This window comes from Barbatula barbatula (genome assembly GCF_947034865.1).
Source record: "Barbatula barbatula genome assembly, chromosome: 18".
Taxonomy (NCBI): domain Eukaryota; kingdom Metazoa; phylum Chordata; class Actinopteri; order Cypriniformes; family Nemacheilidae; genus Barbatula; species Barbatula barbatula.
Window position 1 is genome coordinate 844,975 of NC_136781.1, and position 19,100 is coordinate 864,074.

At 39.8% G+C, this 19,100-nt stretch overlaps 2 protein-coding genes across 4 annotated transcripts; both read right to left on the bottom strand.

The window, feature by feature from the left end:
* Positions 1–252: 252 nt before the first annotated feature.
* Positions 253–13,010, bottom strand: acsl1b (acyl-CoA synthetase long chain family member 1b). Of its 3 annotated transcripts, none has more exons than XM_079480036.1 (21): positions 12,743–13,010; positions 8,413–8,625; positions 8,222–8,336; positions 7,941–8,005; positions 7,634–7,735; positions 7,283–7,382; positions 6,387–6,562; positions 5,872–5,904; positions 5,692–5,743; positions 5,398–5,471; positions 4,859–4,936; positions 4,015–4,149; positions 3,708–3,842; positions 3,492–3,587; positions 3,341–3,413; positions 3,017–3,105; positions 2,822–2,938; positions 2,406–2,549; positions 2,189–2,290; positions 1,990–2,061; positions 253–1,658 (listed from the first exon to the last, which is right to left on the bottom strand). In XM_079480036.1, exons 2-21 carry the CDS (start codon positions 8,605–8,607, stop codon positions 1,518–1,520), a joined length of 2,094 nt encoding a protein of 697 aa, XP_079336162.1. In that variant the 5' UTR covers positions 8,608–8,625; positions 12,743–13,010; the 3' UTR covers positions 253–1,517. The 3 variants fall into 3 exon arrangements, with proteins under 3 accessions (XP_079336162.1, XP_079336164.1, XP_079336163.1); XM_079480038.1 differs by having other exon boundaries at positions 12,557–12,745; XM_079480037.1 differs by lacking the exon at positions 12,743–13,010 and adding an exon at positions 10,299–10,394.
* Positions 13,011–15,010: 2,000 nt separating this feature from the next.
* arsia (arylsulfatase family, member Ia) lies at positions 15,011–17,509 on the bottom strand. The gene is made up of 2 exons (XM_079480629.1): positions 17,067–17,509; positions 15,011–16,674 (listed from the first exon to the last, which is right to left on the bottom strand). Exons 1-2 carry the CDS (start codon positions 17,348–17,350, stop codon positions 15,282–15,284), a joined length of 1,677 nt encoding a protein of 558 aa, XP_079336755.1. The 5' UTR covers positions 17,351–17,509; the 3' UTR covers positions 15,011–15,281.
* Positions 17,510–19,100: the final 1,591 nt, after the last annotated feature.

The following is a 19,100-nucleotide window of genomic DNA, read 5'->3' on the forward strand; positions in this document are numbered from 1 at the left end:
CAATTTCAGCAGTTGTGTAAAATGTGTGAGTACATTTAATTTGTGAATAGTTTCAGAATCTATTTTTGTTATATCATTTCGTAATAGACAAGTTACAGGAATACAAAATTACAAATTAAAAGACAATATATATATATATATATTAGATTATTGATTATATTAGAATAGAGTTCTAATATACATAATCCAACAGAATGTGCATTAGTCTAAATTGTATAGTTATGTTTAAATAAATACCCTACAGACAAAGTTAGAGTTAAATATTGTGTTGTCATTTTATCAGCCGTTTCAGTATAACAAGAATAAAACACTTAAAAGTGTCATTAATCATGAAATGCATTTAATATCAATCATTTACATCTCGTACATGTAAAATGTACATTTAAACATCTTTGAATCTATGTGGCATTTAGAGTTCAGATGTTCATTTACATTTAATCTCAGTGAACGGATGTTTTAGGCCACACGACAACCGATTTGGCTTCATTACAGATCACATAACAGAAATGATAAAGCTTTGAGTGAAATATACAATGATAAAACATCGGCATTATAAAGAGAACAGTACAGTGAATGAATAAAGCAGCAAGCATGAATGAAATATAAGGACACCGTTGAAAAGCTCCTGTATTCTGTGATGCAGAAAATCACAGCAAAATAATGTCACACGCATGGTATTACAATTAAAAAACATGCCATAAAATCATTTTACATTAAAGCTTTCGCATAAATAAGCACTTCTGTGACAAACGATCATAGATTTGTTAATATTAAGCTCACTTTTTAATTTAAAGCCAACAGTAAAGATGGTTCTCTAAATAAATACATAATGAACAAATGATTACATAAGTACACAGTGTATTCATAGTTCAGGATAGTTCCCCCAAGGCTGTGTTTAAACGATAACAAAAAATGCATCCAGGACGAACAAATGGTGAATAAAACCAAACTAGAAGACAAAACTGAAACTGTCCCACTCTCCACATACTGATTTGGAGGTATAGCTGGCTTAGTTGGGTGAAATGATGCATGTATGTCTCGTCTTTCTCTCTCGTGAATAAAACTCAAAGGCAGCTGATATCCAATAAGGCACATTTTTCCCTGAGACGATATCAAATATTTCACAAAAGCACACAAACACAAGACCATTGCATCATACCACTGGATGTGTTCATATCAAACATGTCCATTAAGATATTTCTATAGAATAAGGACACAAACTTAAGTTCAATGTTATTTTTGGGCTTCAGTATCATGATGTTGTTGGGTCTTGGCACATTCAAAACGTCAAAACCTCTGGATATTTTAATCCCCAAAGTCATTTCATTAAACGTGATGTGAACCATGTGATGAACCTCCTTAAGAGACAGGCTAGTCTATGATCTAGTACAAATCATTTTACTCACAAGTATGCACACAACTGAAGTCAGTGTAGAATCAAGTCTAAAGTCTGCAAGTCTGTATCAGTTCTGTTAGCTCAAGTTCAGTCAGCGCCGTTAACCGTAGTGACCGTAGTTTTACATTTGAATGGTGGAGTAAAGCTCATCGATCTGTTTCCTGAAGCAGTTCCTGAGCTCAGCACGTTTGGCTTTGAGGGTGGGCGTCAGAAGACCGTTTTGAACCGAGAACATCTCAGTGTGCAGATTGATGTCCTTCACCTGAAAGATGAAATGATGGAAGAACATCAGGACATTTTAACTCGCCGTTTTTCATTAGGAAAGAAAAAGTGAAACGCTTATTAATTCATCACAGCGGTTGCAGGCGGTTTAGGGATCACAACAGAAATGTTTAGGTTGTTCTGATAAATGAATGTGCCAATTCAATACCAGTTCAATTCCATCAATTTGCAGCACAACCCCAGTAGAAAGATCTTAATTTGAGATTCTTTCAAATATCCTGATGTAATAATATCACAAACGCCCTTCATTTCACGATACATCCTAGACGAAGCATTTCATTTAACAGTTCAATATCAAGGTGACCACTGACCTGTTCAAAAGACTTGAGGCCACTTTCTTTACCCAGTTTCACAATGTCTTCCAGAATGGCTTTCTTCACATCCTGAGGAGACAAATAAAACCTTCAACATTTACACCTTGGTTTTTCTTTACACTCAAGATTACCCTTCACACTTTTTTTTCTAATTTAAATGTAGGAGTAAATGGTTGAACGCAAGTTCTATTAATACCTTATTTCTGCACAATTCTACATACGAGCCCTCAAACCCTCTCTTCTTAGCCCAGCCGGGCAGAAAGTCTGGATCAGGAACTAAGATGGCGACCAGACACGCCTGAAAAGGATAAGAGAGAGAGGGACAGAAAGATGGAAGAGAAAATGAGTATTCGTCAGTTTACTCTGGGTTATGATAATACAATCATTGATGTGAATGGGTGATGTCCTCTCACCTGCAGACTGTCTCCATGTACAAATGCCTGCACTATAGCTTCGCACCTGATGTAAATATTCTCAATCTTCTCGGGGGCGATGTATTCTCCCTGAGCCAGCTTAAAAATGTGCTTCTTACGGTCCACAATCTTCAAAGTGCCGTTCTGTGAAGATAATGTCGTTCATGTCACAAATATCCAGGGAAGAGATGAGGGAGTGTTGACCGAGGGAACTGAGAGCAATGATATCTAATATCACATCTTTAAAATTAACGAACATATTATTTTTCGTGCAATTACGATTTCAGTTAATAAAGGGTACAAATACATTTTGGAGCAACCGTTTAAACTAGGAATGCATGATATTGAACAATACAAAATTATTTTATAATGCTGCAGATGTGCATAATTGCAACGGTTTGCGACGGGCATCTTACCGGCTGCCACCTGCCGATGTCTCCTGTGTGGACCCAGCCGTCTTCAAAGAGAGCCTCTTTAGTTTTCTCTGGATCTTTCAAATATCCCAGAAAAACATTCGGACCCCGCACGCACACCTGACAGACACAAGAAGGGATTTAGTGTGCGTAAGACCACAAAAAACTACACAAACAAACAAACACACACAAACAGACCTCTCCCTCGCCATTACTAGCGTAATAATTCATCTCAGCCACATCCACCAGTTTGATGTCATTACAGGGTAGAGGAGCACCCACATGACCTGCAATGTCACAACACAACGATGACATAACATGATAACATCAGCAATTACACACATCTGTGCCGTTTCAGAATGAAACTGTATGTAGATATTTTATTTATTTATTCTAAACTTGATGAAACATTCCTTTAAGTATACATTAGGCAAATATTATTCTTATAAAATAATAATCTCTTTTTGATAGAAACAATGCAGAAAGTCTGGGCACAGTATGTTCTTATGTAGTTTGTGTTACCTGCTGTCCAGTCTCCTGGTAATGTGGTTGTGCTTCCAGCGGTGCATTCAGTCTGCCCATAACCTTCATAAAACTACAACAACACAAACTCTTACTTATATACAAATTGTATGTGACGTCCCTCACGTGTATAATAGTTAAACCGTCTTACCTGACAGCCCAGAGCAGCTCTTAGGAAGGTGAGAACATGGGCTGAAATGGGTGCAGCTCCGGTCAACATCATTCTTACACGACCTCCAATGCTGGCCTGCAGGGGGCAGCAATGACCACGGTCACATGATTTTGTTGTTTCAAGTGGCGTTTTAACGCATTATTGGATGACATATTTAAAAAGTAATGAAAAAATAAAAAAGCAGCATGATGTGACCTGGACTTTCTTGAAGATGATCTTGTCCCACAGACTGTCTCGTCTCATAATCCCGCTCTTCATCTCAGCCTCTTTTCTTCTGAACGCAAACTCCAGAACGCGTCTCTTCAGAGGACTGTTGGCCTGCCCGTAGATCTACAAGAGGGTTTCACTACATTAATACTAAACTACAAACGTAAGAGGAAAGACATGCGTCACGTCAAAACCTTGCAGGGAAACTGGTGATTTTTTTACTCTGAAGTTCCAGTCACATAATTCTTTGAGCCGTTATTGCAAGATACAAGTATGAATGTATGTGTATACAGACCTTATCGAACATGCGATTTAGCAAACGGGGAACCACGGGGAAAATGGTGGGCTTCAGGGTCGTGAGGTCATCCATCAAAGCACGAATGTCACCCTGAAAGTATCCAATACGAGCACCGTGAGCCAAGACCAGACCCTGAAGGGTTAAAAACAAACAACACGAGTTAAAACATCATATCATCAACGGTTTATAAAAGAGAGAAGTTATTTTCACTTCTGACACAAAAAGCAAAGTGTGCTTTGAACATAAACAACATGTTGTTGTTCAATTAATGACAGATGAAGATAAACAGTAAATCAGTTTTTCAACCAGAAGTTGCTTCATTTGGATCTTTTGAAGGCCAAAGGTAAGTTCTCTCATTCTCACTTTTACCTATTTAATGATATTGTAATGACAACTAGGAGCATCATTTTGAAAACACTGTACTGACACCTAAATTATTTCATAGAAGTCATTTGTTAAGGGTAAAAATACACATATTAAATCACTAGAATTTGCTGAGCATCTTCGTGTTATCAGCATGTGGCGGCTATATATCATGCAATTGCAAATTTTATGCTAACAACCTCAGTCCTGTTACTCATATAATACATCAATTATATAATACATCGATCTTCCACTTATAAACCTTGTAAAAAATTTAATTAAGTACTTGAGATGGACCAAAACTCATATGTAATAGTTAAGTAAGTGTATTATTAAATTCTGTTTAGAAAAAAGTAAATTTATAAAAGGGTTCATTTTAAAGAGTTAAACCAAGCAAAAGGCACCCATTTGGTGGAATGGCAAATTTTTTCATCATGTCTTCATATATAGGCCTGAGGAAAACAAAGAGAAAACATACCTGTACGACTCTCTCAAACATGTGCGCTAGGGGCAGGTAAGAGATGTGCACATCCTCAGGCCCGATGGGACAACTACTCTAAAACACCAGAGTAAAACCAGATAAATGTCAATCAATGGTCCTGTAGCACAAACCTCTTCACAACACACAGACTAAACACACAACTGTCCTGGAGTGACCTGAAGATAAATTAATCCATCAATCGAATCTATCCGACAGATACGTAGAAAATAAAGTGTTACTCAAGGACAGAATGATGAAAGTTGTGCACGTTTTAAACCTGAATTATTTCAGTGTAGGTGGCCAACAGGCTTCACCACCCCATGACTCTTTGTATGACTATTATTTACTTTCGCTTAATTGTGACGTGACAACTGTTCAAATATTTGACGTAAACTCTTAATATAATATGTATACAAGATGTTTTTGAAAGTTAAGACATCAGCATGTTACACTGCAGGACACTGTTCGGCATCTCAACTGCCCAAATGCATTCTGGGTTACATCATACAGACTATACGGAGACTTCAGTTGTTTACCTGTGTGACCTTAATGAAAGCCGAAGTATTGGACACAATGTTTCTGTGGGTGAGCATTGCTCCTTTAGGATTTCCTGAGAGAGAGAGAGAGAGAGAGAGAGAGAGAGAGAGACATATATCAAAATTGGCCTTAAAAGCTCTCTTTTCAATTTAAAGATAATTTCTTGGCATGACTGTGTTTAGGTATTATCCTGCCAATGCATATCTAAAACAAGTAGCAAAATTTCATATTTTCATCAGAAGTATGCATTATATATATTAAATCAATATATACGCCTCACACGCACTGTATACCTGTAGTTCCACTTGTAAAACAGATAATAGCCAAATCATCAGGCTTGGGAGGCTGCAAGAATTAGAGATATGCAAATGTTAAATAGCGAACGCAAGACTTTGGTCAGAGACACGTCTGTGACATTTGTCATATATAGGAGCTTGTGTAAGTGAAAGTGAAAGTGAAAGAAGAGTACTGACCACAGGCTGCTGGCGATGAGCTCTGCCAATGCTCTGTAGATAGAAGAGAAACTCATATCAATCATGCTGGAGACAGAAGTGAAGTGAATGGGGAAATAACAACAGACATAACAGAGGTTTCTGTTTGTGTAAAAACAGAACTTCAGATCTGAAATGAGAGAGCAAACTTAAAATACATGTGGGCACATTCAGTTCTGGTGGATTTTACATTTACATTTAGCGACGCTTTTATCCAAATTGACTTACAAAGAATTCAGGGAGCAAGAAGCGATACGTCACACAAAATGTTGACAATATAAATTGATACTCAAGACTTGAATATATGAAAAAAAGAAATCAAATAAGAGAGATCAATAGGTTGCAGGTCTTCCTATAAATAGCACTCGAAGGGTGTTTACCCCGAGCGCCGTCAGCACAGCAGGTCACCCAGTTACCCCAGCTGATGTCATGACCGCGGTCACAGACACAACACACACTCCATCGACCTCACGCTCAAATATTTGAGCTTTACTCACCTCCGCGTCCTTCAGACTGATGATATCGATGCCGCACTGCTGTCCTCTGCTCACCAGCTCTGAATCAAAGTCTTCCATGAGAATCACAGTTTTGACCGAGTGCTGACGGCCGGACACACAGTCCAACAGCAGTCGGGCCTTTTCCGGAACATCACACACCACAGTAGCGATACAAGCTGCACAACACACACACACTCATGTAGTTAATGTCAAATAATTACATCAGTGCACTTTTAACCCTGTAAACCTTGATCTAAACTGAACTACAGAATCGATCACCTATTCATTATATCAGAACCAGGGATGCACCAAAAGGATTTTATTGGCCGATATTGATATTTACAAACAACTATCGTCCGATTCCGATATTGGTCAATTGCACACTAGTTTAGACCACTTACTATTTTCTTCTGCATTAAATTCATTTTACTGAACATGAATTGGATCCATTTAACATTTTAAGAGATGCACAAGTTAAACACAATCTTAAAAAGGTGACTTTTGCTATCCAATATTTCTTTCATTAACTCATATTTAGCTTAACAATAAATATTTATTTAATAAAGTCTGTGCTTTGGCTATTTAATTATTTTGCTCAGAGAAAACCGTTGGATTGTTCAGACATGCAACTCGTTGCCTCCATGCAGTAAATTAATAAACCATCGGTATCTGCAGTTTTCATACTGTAGCCGATATGCAGATGTTGTTAAATTAATCTAATATCGTCCGATTAGTATCGGTGGCCGATAGATCAAAACTCAAATTCTCTGCAACTATTTTGTTTTATAAAACTTGCTGCTCATGGCCGATGTCTTTAATATTCTGCTGTCTAAACATGGCTCAGGCGACTTTAAAATAAAATCCCTCAGATCTGGATTAAAGTGTGTTTGACATACCCTTGTCGATGATGTAACTTATGGCCTCTGTGCCCAGTGTGTCGTAGAGAGGAACGGAGATCAGAGAGTAGGTGTAAGTCGCCAGTTCTGAAATCGTCCACTGTGGAAAGACTGCTGATGTTAGTGTCATAACTTTTGCTCTTAGAAAAATCACATCCTTCTTGAGTCTGTTTCTCAAAGTTTGTGTAATGAAGAATGAAGCAGATAAACTGTCCGAGAAACTGCGATGGTGGTCTTGTGTGCTCCACAGAAAGTAAAATAAAAAAAGTCATCCAATTGAATTTTAGGACGAAATTACCGGTCTAGACAGTTTTATACAGAAAACAACGCAGAATTAAAGTCAGCTCTGACCTCTGGTCTGTTCTGGGAGAAGATGCCGATGTAGGGGTCTCCGCTTTTGGAGTGTCCTTTGTGAAGAAACGCAGAGCCCAAATCCTCTGCTCGCTCGATCACCTGCAGGACAACAAAACCATCAGAAAACAAACTTTTTAAATGCAGTAAACGTCGCTGTATATTGTGCAACATAAATAAAAAGGGGGTTAAACTATTTCTTATAGTTTGCATATGATGTAAGGCACCAGGTAACTCATGGATGGGTAATAACAAATTGAATCGAGTTGAAAAAAAGACAAAGAAGTGTTGACAAGTGCTGTCCTACCTCGGAGTAAGAAAGCCATTCATAAGGCTTCTTTGGTTTTCTGGAGCCCAGGCACGGACCATTGTCTGAAGAAACAAAACATCATAACACATTCAGGGAAATGCTGAGATTCGTGATGTCGTGCACACAAGTTCAGAATAAGTATGTGTGTGTGGAACATGACGACAGCCTTTGCATTGTTAGGCGTACTGTCTCTTTAAGACAACAGCCTGTTGGCAGATGTCACATTCTGAGACACAAGAGTCTTTGTCATTCTTGAGATAAAGCTGAACCGTACGTACCGGACACCCTCATGCCCCTCTGGAAGAACTCATACACGGTCTTGGCATCATTGAAGATATGGCTCAAAAGCTCGCCTCCGTTTAAAATGGCTGCCCGCCGAGCAAACTCCCCACCCTGTGTGTAAAAGAACAGATCGTCCGTGGGAGAGCACACATAGCAAATCTGTGATTTGACCTCTGTTTATACTGACCGGCAGCTCCAGAGACTGCATGCGCAGGTCACAGGGCGCTTTCAGGGCTTTGGGTCTGGTGGCGAACCAGTAAGCCGTGACGGCGGTGAACGCGCCCATGCCGATGAGCGTGTTGGTGGAGAGACTGTGGATGTAGTCCCTCACCTCGGCCAGCTCCGGGACCCTCAGCTGCTTCAACAGCTCGTGAGCCTGCATGACTGTCACCTGCTCAATCTGTTGTTTGTAAAAGACAATACAGGTTATAGATGTTTTTGTACAATAACATTCTTTGAAAAATGACGATTAGAAATCTCAGATGCCCTCCAATCTCAGTAAGAACTGATCAAGGGTCACGGTCAATTTCATTATCAGGGTGATTCTCACAAAATGTGATTTGGATCATGAAATCATGATCATTTTCTTATAAAATTATCATTTAAAACAAGGTATGATATGTTTAAAGGACATTCATTTCTAAACCTTTACTGACAGATTAACACAATTTTATTTTTTAATTACCGTAACCATTTTAAACTGTCAATCTCATAGCATAATAAAAACAAGCGAAGCCATCATATCTAGGCAGGTTTTTATTACATAAGTCATTACTGAATTAGATTTGAATAGATCAAATCTAGAATTTCTTCAAATGTGGAAAACAACCCATATCGGTAATGAGAAGCGAAAAGTTGTGTACACAGCGTGACAAGAGAATATTACGTTTCATTAACTAAAACAATATAAGGTGATTTGTTAACCATTTGAAAAGTACTAGTAAATGTGTTTCTTCACATAAGAATCTAACTTAATGTCATCATCTTTGTATGTGTTTAAACAGTCTTTAAAAAACAAGATGGAGGATGAGAATATCAGTCCTGGAAATTTCTTTCTTCCACTATTTCTTCTTTTTATTATACATGAATATTCTGGCAATCCTTTTTTATCCATTTTGTTATTACACATTCATAAGAGAATTTCAGCAGAAAACCGATTAAATTCATGACTAATTTAATTGGGGTTTTTTTTGTTTCGTCAAACTGTTTGTTTAATAAGTCAAATCTTTACTGCCATGATGTTTCAGGGGTTACGTGAGAATGACCCATCATTTATTTCCCCTCACGTGGTTAAAATCCTGTTTGTGACTCTTTTGAGAAATGTCTCCGTGGTTTTGTGTTCATTCAATTATTGTGAAGAAAGAAACTGATTTGGAATGGCATGAGGGTGATAAAACACACAAAGAATGATCATGTTGGCGTGTACCAATCCTTTCACAAGCATAAATGTTTTTCTGTACCCATGCAAGGTGTCACGCCTCATCAAAAAAATCTCATTTAACACCTCATGAACCCGAAACTTCCCAGAGCAACTTCTGAACAAAACCAGAAAGGGACTAAACCCTGTGCTCTTATTTCAGCAAAACTAGAATAAATGCACAAAGCTTTCCATTGAGGCTTGAATCTCATGAAATGTCATCATTAATTCATTCATTCTGATGTTTTGCCTTGAGAAATGTTTTATCAAGCGAATTCTGATTTCCGTATCGGTTTCATTTGCATTTGTTTAACAACAGCATGAGCGAACAGACAGAAGTCACCTTACTTGTGACCCCTTTAACCTCTCACCTACTTCTATTATTACTGCCCCGGGGCAGATCGTTCTGAGAAGACTGCCCTCAGTACACTGCACTTAACACACACAACTTACAAACAATACCAGAGGTTAAACTCACACGCAACACTTCAACTCCAGCAAAAGTTAAAGAATTAACACATTTGAAAAGGTCTCCAGATCTCAGCACAGCTCTTCTGAGCACTGACACCAATGTCAAAGCATCTCTTTTGTTTAGCAAGTCTCAGCAAGACCTAAATACTCCCTGAAACAAACACACCCAACAATAAACGCTTTACCTGTGAGGAGCGGAATGAGGTCTGAGCTGTGCCCGCAGAATCAACGCCACGGAGAGGTGAACTAACCCAGGATGAGTTTATGTGCAACAATGACTCAAACCCACTCCGGCCCTTTATTGGACACGCTCTTAGCACCTGCTGTGTCAGCCAATAGGAAACCAGCAACTGAGCAACAATTCCACTGATGAGACGCAATTACCATTGTGTCAATCATCAACTAGGATATTTACTATAATCACTGATTACATCACGCCAAGAGAAAGTCATGTGATCAGTGATCATAACCATTTAAACCAGTTTGACCAATACATGAGTCGTTGTTTTGGTTCAGACCGCTCAAGAAACACGTGGTGCCAGCACTAGTGAACAAACTTTCCAGGGCAAAGGTAACATGACCACTGTCACGTCCTTTACGCTCTTCCTGCCACTGGGGGGGTAAAGACCAATGACAGACCCTGAGACCGGTCACCCGATGGGGGGGCGACCAAGCAGACACGGCCCCTCCCAGAGCGGAGCTTCTATTTAAAAACAGTGGCACAACAAACGGAAAACAGAGATCGAGATATTGAAAGCATGCGATCTGTGACGACAGGGGTGACGACCGACATGTGTCTGTGACTCAAGAACAAGAAGTTACAAACTCATTTATTAGCAGACGAAGGCAAATAATCAAGCTCTCACGGGTTTCCATTGATCAGAGGTCAAAACGTCAGCGCAATCTCAGGGTCAAGGGTTAACATAAGGTCAAATGTACAGATAATATTACGGCAACATCAAGCGTGCAACTTTTGCAATGAAAAACAGATTTGAAGTGGTTTCCATTCATATGCTTTAATATTTGAAATGACATTTATGCAATATTTTGATTTAAACCAGCACGGCATATAATGGTATAAAGAATAAGCGTCACTTTGGTGAGATTATACTGCTGAAATCTCCTTTTATTTGCATAGTTTCAAAACCCAGAGGGCAGACAGCATTGCATCAGACATGATGATCTCAATGACAGAATCAATGATGTTAATCAATTCTGATACGCTCACCTGAGACACAAACATCAGTTGTTCAATTATTTGCAATTTAGCAAACTGTTCTCACTAAAGTACATCAAATGAATGTAAATCATTACGGTAATTTAAATTATAATTTTTTTGTTCTGTCGAACACAGAAGAATTTAGGACAGCAAACAGTTCTGAGGCTCTTTTGACTACCATTGTCATTTTCCCTACTATGGAGTCAATGGGGTCCGAGAACTGTTTGCTTTCTCTGTGTTCGTCAGAACAAAGACATTTATACAGATTTGGATCCATGCGAGAGCTAGTAATATAAATACGTAACAGTGTGCTGTAAATTGAGTAAATAAAACGTAATAACGATAACAAAACACACTAACTGTACTACAAACATTCATACCGGTTTGACATACAATAGATCCATTACATCTGTCACATGATCGCTCTGAGGTCTATACGTTTTATGAGCGTTGACAAAATGTCATTTCATCCTCTACAAAGAAAAACACCACAAAGGTCTGTGTAATAGTGTGTGCTTCTCCAAACACCCAGACATGTTAATGGACACGCGTGTGCTTCAAAGTGACCTTCACGAGTCCATGCATTTACGAGCAGATTTGAGACAGTTCATGAAGGAAGAATGGTGACGTGTGAATCATTGACATTTGATTTCAAACTCATTCACGGTTGCCATCTGATCTGGTGACTAGCAACACAGTGGTCAAACTAAACGAGTTCTGCAAGAATGAATCTAAAAACACAACACAACAAACCAAGAGAACCGACCTCTAACACAGCAGATAAGACATGATTCAAGTATACACCACATCTACATTACACACACTGCAGTGGAGAGAAGAGATTCTGGTGATAGACTCATACACCCATTCAACAATGAAACCCAACACAAACATCTCCCAGGTGATCTCTCAGGGGATGCTGGGATTGAACACAATACAGAGAAACATGGCTGTTCAGACAGAACAAGGTCATAATGACACCAACGTGAACCTTCGCGTGCATTCAATAGCACCCACGTGAATTCAACTTATATCTGATGCGAACATCAATTTCTATAAGTAACTCTGTCACGTGCATGTTGCAGTTTAAATAAGAAGCTTCGTGACCGGATGCAGTCACGTGATTCATTGCGCTGCATTTAACATGTACTGTACATTGCGCGTGATATTTATCAACTCATTTGCAAGCCAGCCACATACTTTGCAAAACGACTCATAACTTACAGCTAAAACACTTCATATGCATCGCTGTAGGACGAAAGGAGGAGTTTAACTATGTATGTAACGTTGCCAACATGTCAACAAACGCGTTGCATTACGCAGCGCAAAACCTAAACATCTCGCCGCTTTACAAACAATCAAATATGATGAGATATATATGCAACTAATAGCGTTTTGATTCGTACTGACCTGAACGAGCCTGTTTGATTCAGAAGACACACGTGCGTTTGATTATTGACCGCGAGCGAACAACATTTCCGTTGTGTTCCGTAACCGTAGTTTCCGCCAATCAGAGGCGCCGTATTGAATGGAGCGACTGTTAGGGAGCTTGTGATTGGTCAGTCGTTTGACTCGCAGTAACCCTTCTCTGTCGGCCACGTTTACCTTTGTACAGACTTTCACAAGCACGGGAGCGCGCACAGGTGTGAGCGCTGTCAGTACACGATCCGTTCCACCTGCACGATCCGTTCACGCATGCGCGTAATTACGTATTAGAAAACGTCATGGTTTTCCTACACTATTTGTACCGTGACGCAGGCGATGAAACGTTTGACGGCAGGCGGCACAACTGGCGGCATATTCTTTGTTTACGTTTTGAAATGTCGCTTACGTTACCATGATTACGATGTGTTTATGTGGTTGCCAATCCAAAATAATAGAGTTGTTACATGAACATAGATGATTTTGGTTTCATGTGGAATAAAGTATTTTTATCGACTGCAAATCTTCAGTTTCATCCAAAATCCTTTTTACGATTCACTGCTGTATCATGTCTATTAACCTTACCGTGTTTGGATCTAAGGCCAGTAGTATTGTCAAAGACAGTTTGTGTCGTTTTTTAAATTAAAATCTGATAATAGTAGTTGACTTTATGTAGTAATTTATTAGTATGGGCCTATATATAGGCTAATATATCTATCCATTTAATCTAAATTAGTAAAATAATCCATTCAATGTCGTTTACAGAAGCCAATAAGGAACATAACACGCATGTCTAACTAGACTGTAGTTCTTTCTTCATGTAAATTATAAAGTCAGGGGAAACATTACAGTATTTCAAACTGACTTGACAGAACGCATAGTGAAATGAGACCAGGTGGAACGAAGCGAAGTAAATTGAGTATTGTATTTTATTTAACAGTAAAAAATATAAATAAAGTAAAACAAAGCTGCGCAAGGGTGGAACAGATCGTGCAGTGTCGTAAATCGTCGCAAAACAAAATCATCATTTGCGCATGAGCGGTTTCTACAACGTCGTTGTGCGCATGCGTGAACGGATCGTGCGTCGTTGTGCGCATGCGTGAACGGATCGTGCAGGTGGAACGGATCGTGTACTGACAAGCGCCTCTGTCGTAAAATACGTTGAGCTGTCGCACATTATAAATATTTCACCACTTTACGATCGCACGCATTACATCCTTATATTGTCTTTTTATTGATATTATTTGATTGCGTATTTTGTAATTGTGCACTTTTCAAAGTTCGTCCTTCTTTTGCGCATTATTTGAGATTCTTTGTCTTGTCATTTATTGTTTTGTGAACCTTTAAAATGATGGACGTTGTAGAAGAGAATCTTGGATTGAAACTTAAAGTAATTCATTTTACTTCAATTCATTCTGTTGAACATTTTCGTTCAGGGTTTTGTTTGGGTCCCGAAAACAACTTCACACTTACTCGTTTATTTCGTTTGGTCAAAAAAAGGTCTTTATAGAATGCGCATTAATTTTATTGATCAATTATAACAGTTTACATAATTATGTGGTTTTCTTTGATAGGTTTTCATTGACAATTATCAGTGGAGAGATCAATTCACTAACACGACCAGAAATTAAAGGTATAATTGCGTCACCTAGTGGTAACATTAAGGACTACTCATTTTGAACCAGACACAAGTCTTAGCATCACTTAACTGATGGCAATTTATCAACGTCCCGAATAATAATTATATCATTAAACAGCTTGTGTAAATAAAAATAATAAAAGCTCAAAATGTGACATTTCCTTTAAAGTGACAATTACTTTGCTATCATAACTATGCAAGTTGCAGTTTGGAATATTTATAGTGTATACTAATGATTGTGAAACCATTTAGTGTCCACAACTCTATAAGAACAGATCCGTTTAGGTTTCAACTCACCGGTAAAGAACACCGCTCTAAAGACACCTACCCCCAAAAATCCCCACCCACCAGATGGCAGTCAGTCTCTCCGATGGAAAAAAACATTTAGGTAAAAACAAATGAAAACTTTTAAATAAAAGGGTTTGTTTTCAATTTCAATGATCAATTGCCATGAACAACACTGTGTATTAAGAGTCTGTTTTGTAAACAGAATTTTTGCAGCAAACAAATACAGCCACATACAGTACACACCAAAACAGGATTACTTCTTATTGCTTAACTTGCCCTTCTAGCAGAGAGCAATGTAAAAGAATGAGGTACGAACAGCAGACATAACTGATCAGAAATGATTATTGAATAATCATTTATTAATTCCTTAAATATTCATTGCACAGGGATGCAAGGTCACATTGGAAACGGCAGGAGTCAACATCTGCTAAAAGCAATCATGTTCACACAACGAAATGGTTCAGCTGCCCAACGTCTCTTTTCATCATGTGTAAACAAACGTTTTAATTCATCTGGCTCCTATACAGAAACTGTTAAAAAAGTCCTTTAAATCATGTTATTGTCAGCAGCGTTTGTAAAAAGTTCATTCATGTTTCATGTTCATATCTTGTTTGACATGATTTTCATATTAAGTCTTTTAAAATATGATTTCATTTTGCAGAACTTGCGCTTCTGTTTCTTTTTTTTGCTTTTTCGGAGGTAAAATGCCTCCCAGTTCTCTTCATCCCCCACCCAAGGGCCCCACGCCCCTCCGTTTCGGCTCGGGTCTGCTCTGAGGTCCTCAGATGGATAGCGCACTGGAACGGCGGTGCGATTATAATATGCTAACCGGGCAAGCAGCTGTTTGACAACGTCTGGCCTCTGCTCTGCAAGATCATAGCGCTCGTAAGGATCATCTGCCACATTGAACAACCACAAAGACTTCTTTGGTTCCACGTGGCGTTCTAGGGTCCACCAGGTCTCCGGGAAGTTTCCCAGCATCTGCGTAGGGGTCCAGTCTCCATATCCGGGGTCTCCGGTCAAGAGCTTCCAGTCTCCAACCCGGACGGCCGCCTGCACGGCTGTATTCCAGATCCCAAAGCCGTTTTTTAGGGATCCGTGACGGGCGGCGTTGTAGAGTGGGTCGATGTTATGAAGGATCTCCTGGCGTGGAGACTCTTTGCCATCACTGATGGTTTTCCACATGTCGTATCCATCCAGCCTCTCGGTTTGGGACACGTTTGCGCCCGCAAGGCCCACCAGGGTCGGGTACCAGTCGGTGATGTGGACCAGAGCTCTGCTGACTCTCTTTCTACGCCTCAACAGGGGACTGTGGACAAATCCGATGCCACGGACGCCACCTTCCCAGTATGTTCCCTTCCTTCCACGCAGAGGCCAGTTACTCCCGCCAAATAGAGGCTGTCCTCCATTATCTGTGGAGAAGACGATGACGCTGTTCTTGTAGTAGCCATACTTGCGGAGCGCATAAGTCACGTTCCGTACCGCCTCATCCACAGCTGAAACCATCCCGGCGTACTTCCGGCGGAAGACGTTCCCCATTTGTCGATACGGGTAGACGTACTCCCTGGGAGACTGTAACGGAGTGTGAACGGCTTGGAAAGAGAGGTAAATAAAGAGAGGCTGGGATGAAGGATCATGGGATGCGAGAATCTTTCGGACCCTCTGGGTGTACAGGTGCGTGGAGTAACGCCCACCTTGACCCCACGCCACTCTCTCACCGTCGTGAAGGTCGTACCCACAAATCTTTGGGCCATCACAGGACTTGTACGTGTAATAGTCCACGCTGCCCGTCAGCGAGCCGAAGTATGTGTGGAATCCACGGCGAGTGGGCAGGCATTCGCGCTTGTAGAAGCCCAGGTGCCATTTGCCAACCATGTGAGTTGAATATCCCAGGTCCTGCAGACGCTGCGGTAATGTCCTGAGGTTAAAGGGCAAACAGCTGGGCTGCCGAGAGCGAATTATTGAGTGCTGGAGACCCGTATGGATCTGGTATCTAAAGCAGAAGGATGAATTTCAGTACACATCTCATCTGCGGAATCACACAGTAACACCTTTTTGTATTTGTTATGATATTGAAAATCAAGGATCCCAATCTATAAAAGATTTGTTTGTAAATGCATCTTTGTCTAACGTACATAAAGATATGTATGATATTCTAAATAAAAAAATATGTAATCCTGTTTTTGGGGGGGAATCAGTCTAAACCAAATTGACTTCCAAACATTCTTTCACTAGAAATCACAAAGCACTGTTGATAAAACATCATATATATACTAAAAATATATATTTAGCTGTATTGTGGCTGTATTACCCATTAAATAGTAATTTACACCCTAACAATAACATTCTCTTACCGTGGCAAATGTTCAAAAACAAGTTGGTTACCTGCCAGTGATGAATTGACTCCGCGATGGTGTGCATATGGGTTGGATGTAATAGTTCTCCAGCTTCACTCCCTCTGCAGACAGTTTGTCCAGGGTCGGAGTGTGGATGTCGGGGTTATGATAGCCGATGTCGTTAAAGCCCTGATCATCAGTCATAATGAAGATGATGTGAGGGCGCGGATGGTTCGGCTGCTCGACCTGATTCGGGCTCGTCCAGTCCCAGGACAGATAACCCAGACTGAGCAGACTGATAACGGACAGCCCAGTAAGAGCCGATACTGTCATGACAACGAGTTTAAAGCGACTTAACGATGCTGAAAATCATGAATGCCGCGCTGGACATACGTGCGTAAAAGTTTGGCGATGTATATGCGCCCTGAGGGTCTGTCACCGGTCCCGTGGGCTGTGCTTCAAAACCTACTGAGTGATCTACAGACCCATCATGACGCCCCAAAACGCTGCACGCGCCCTATAAAGTATGGAAAGCCGTTTGGGTCATATTTCGCCATCAACCAGACGCCTGGTGTTCATATGACGCCTGCTTTTACGGCGTTTAAGACGTACAGACGCCGTAAATTACGGCGTTTAAGACGTACAGACGCCGTAAATTACGGCGTTTAAGACGTACAGACGCCGTAAATTACGGCGTTTTAAATGCAATGCGAAACGCCGTTCATTTCGCCGTTAGAACTTCCATATTACGCCGTAAATTACGGCGCTTCCGTGTAACAAAGACGCCGTAAAAAGCGGCGTTTTCTATAATATTAAAATCAGCCCCGCCTTTTCTACACAGTCCAGCCCCTCCAATGAACACAAAGACATGTGTAGTAGAATGTCAATCTGAATAAGTGTTCCTGTTTTTAACTTTATTGCGAATAATGCTTAGACTTTCATCATGTGATATTTTTCCATTGAGCGCGTTTATCCTCCTTTTCGTTTATCATATGTGTACGAGCGACAGACTTTTGAGCGAGCACGTTCGTGACACTTTGTGAGTTTATGTGACTTCGAGCTCATCATTCTTGTTGTCCACGGTGGCGTAGTGGACTGCGTGCGCAGCAGCGGAACTTCATCACTTTTAACGATTGGAGTTCGACTCCGCGGTCCGACCGTATTCTTCATTCCTTTTGAATTGTTCTATTGAGTCGTGTTTTTAAATGTTGGAGCACTACCTGTTGCTGGCAACTTATTAAATGACAAGAAACGCTTATTACAAGCCTACGGTCTAAGGCCTTTATGCATGCAATAGCTGCGGGCTAAGTATACTGTGGCTGTTGTCAGTATGTTTTTATTGAATTAAATTTTTCCCATCTACGAACCCGTTTGTATTTCCATTTACATATAGACTGCATATGCTGCATGCATTCATTATAAACCTCTATAAGATTTTGACGATCAAAAATCTTAAAATGGAGGAGATTGTTCACATACAGAAACAGTAAGGGAAATGCTGACATAATAAAATAAATAAAAAAATGAATTAATTAAATGAAAAATAATGTACACACAGTCGCCTAACTGGGCAGAACGTAAAAGGTATGCAACACAAAAGCACTGGATATTTAGGTTATTATATGCTCTATCCACATCGAGCTGAGTTTCTTTATTGAAAAAATACGTGCTTTGACGAGTAAAATAAATCATATCTAAATTCAAGTTTGTTTCTCATTCTCAGTCTGTTGATGCCCGCTGCGGAGAAACGCGCTCTTTGAGGCGCGCAGCTCCCTACATAAATACTGCCTTTCTTTAGAAGTTGCTAAGCGATCATGTTTGTTAAATCGTTTTGTATTTTGGGATGGCTATTTTCACGAGGCCGCGTTCACTTATCTTAGTTTTAGTGTGGGACTTATGCATAACTGCATTATGTAAGTGATTTTTATTTATTTTTACGAATAATATATAACTCCCTTAACTCTTATTTGCTTAACCAAATTATTTAGCCTTAATTATGCGTGCGTGTTGTTCTTTTATTATATTTATATAGGCTATTATATCATTTAAAGTAATGCATTAATATAATGAATTTATAAATGAT

Coding starts and splice junctions, on each gene's coding strand:
- acsl1b (XM_079480036.1), bottom strand. CDS start 8,607: ATGCAGGCTCACGAGCTGTTGAAGCAGCTGAGGGTCCCGGAGCTGGCC. Junction 7,383..7,633: donor TCTCCCAGAACAGACCAGAG/GTCAGAGCTGAC, acceptor GTCTTTCCACAG/TGGACGATTTCAGAACTGGC. Junction 4,150..4,858: donor TGTTTGAGAGAGTCGTACAG/GTATGTTTTCTC, acceptor TTAACCCTTCAG/GGTCTGGTCTTGGCTCACGG.
- arsia (XM_079480629.1), bottom strand. CDS start 17,350: ATGACAGTATCGGCTCTTACTGGGCTGTCCGTTATCAGTCTGCTCAGT. Junction 16,675..17,066: donor AGTCAATTCATCACTGGCAG/GTAACCAACTTG, acceptor CTTCTGCTTTAG/ATACCAGATCCATACGGGTC.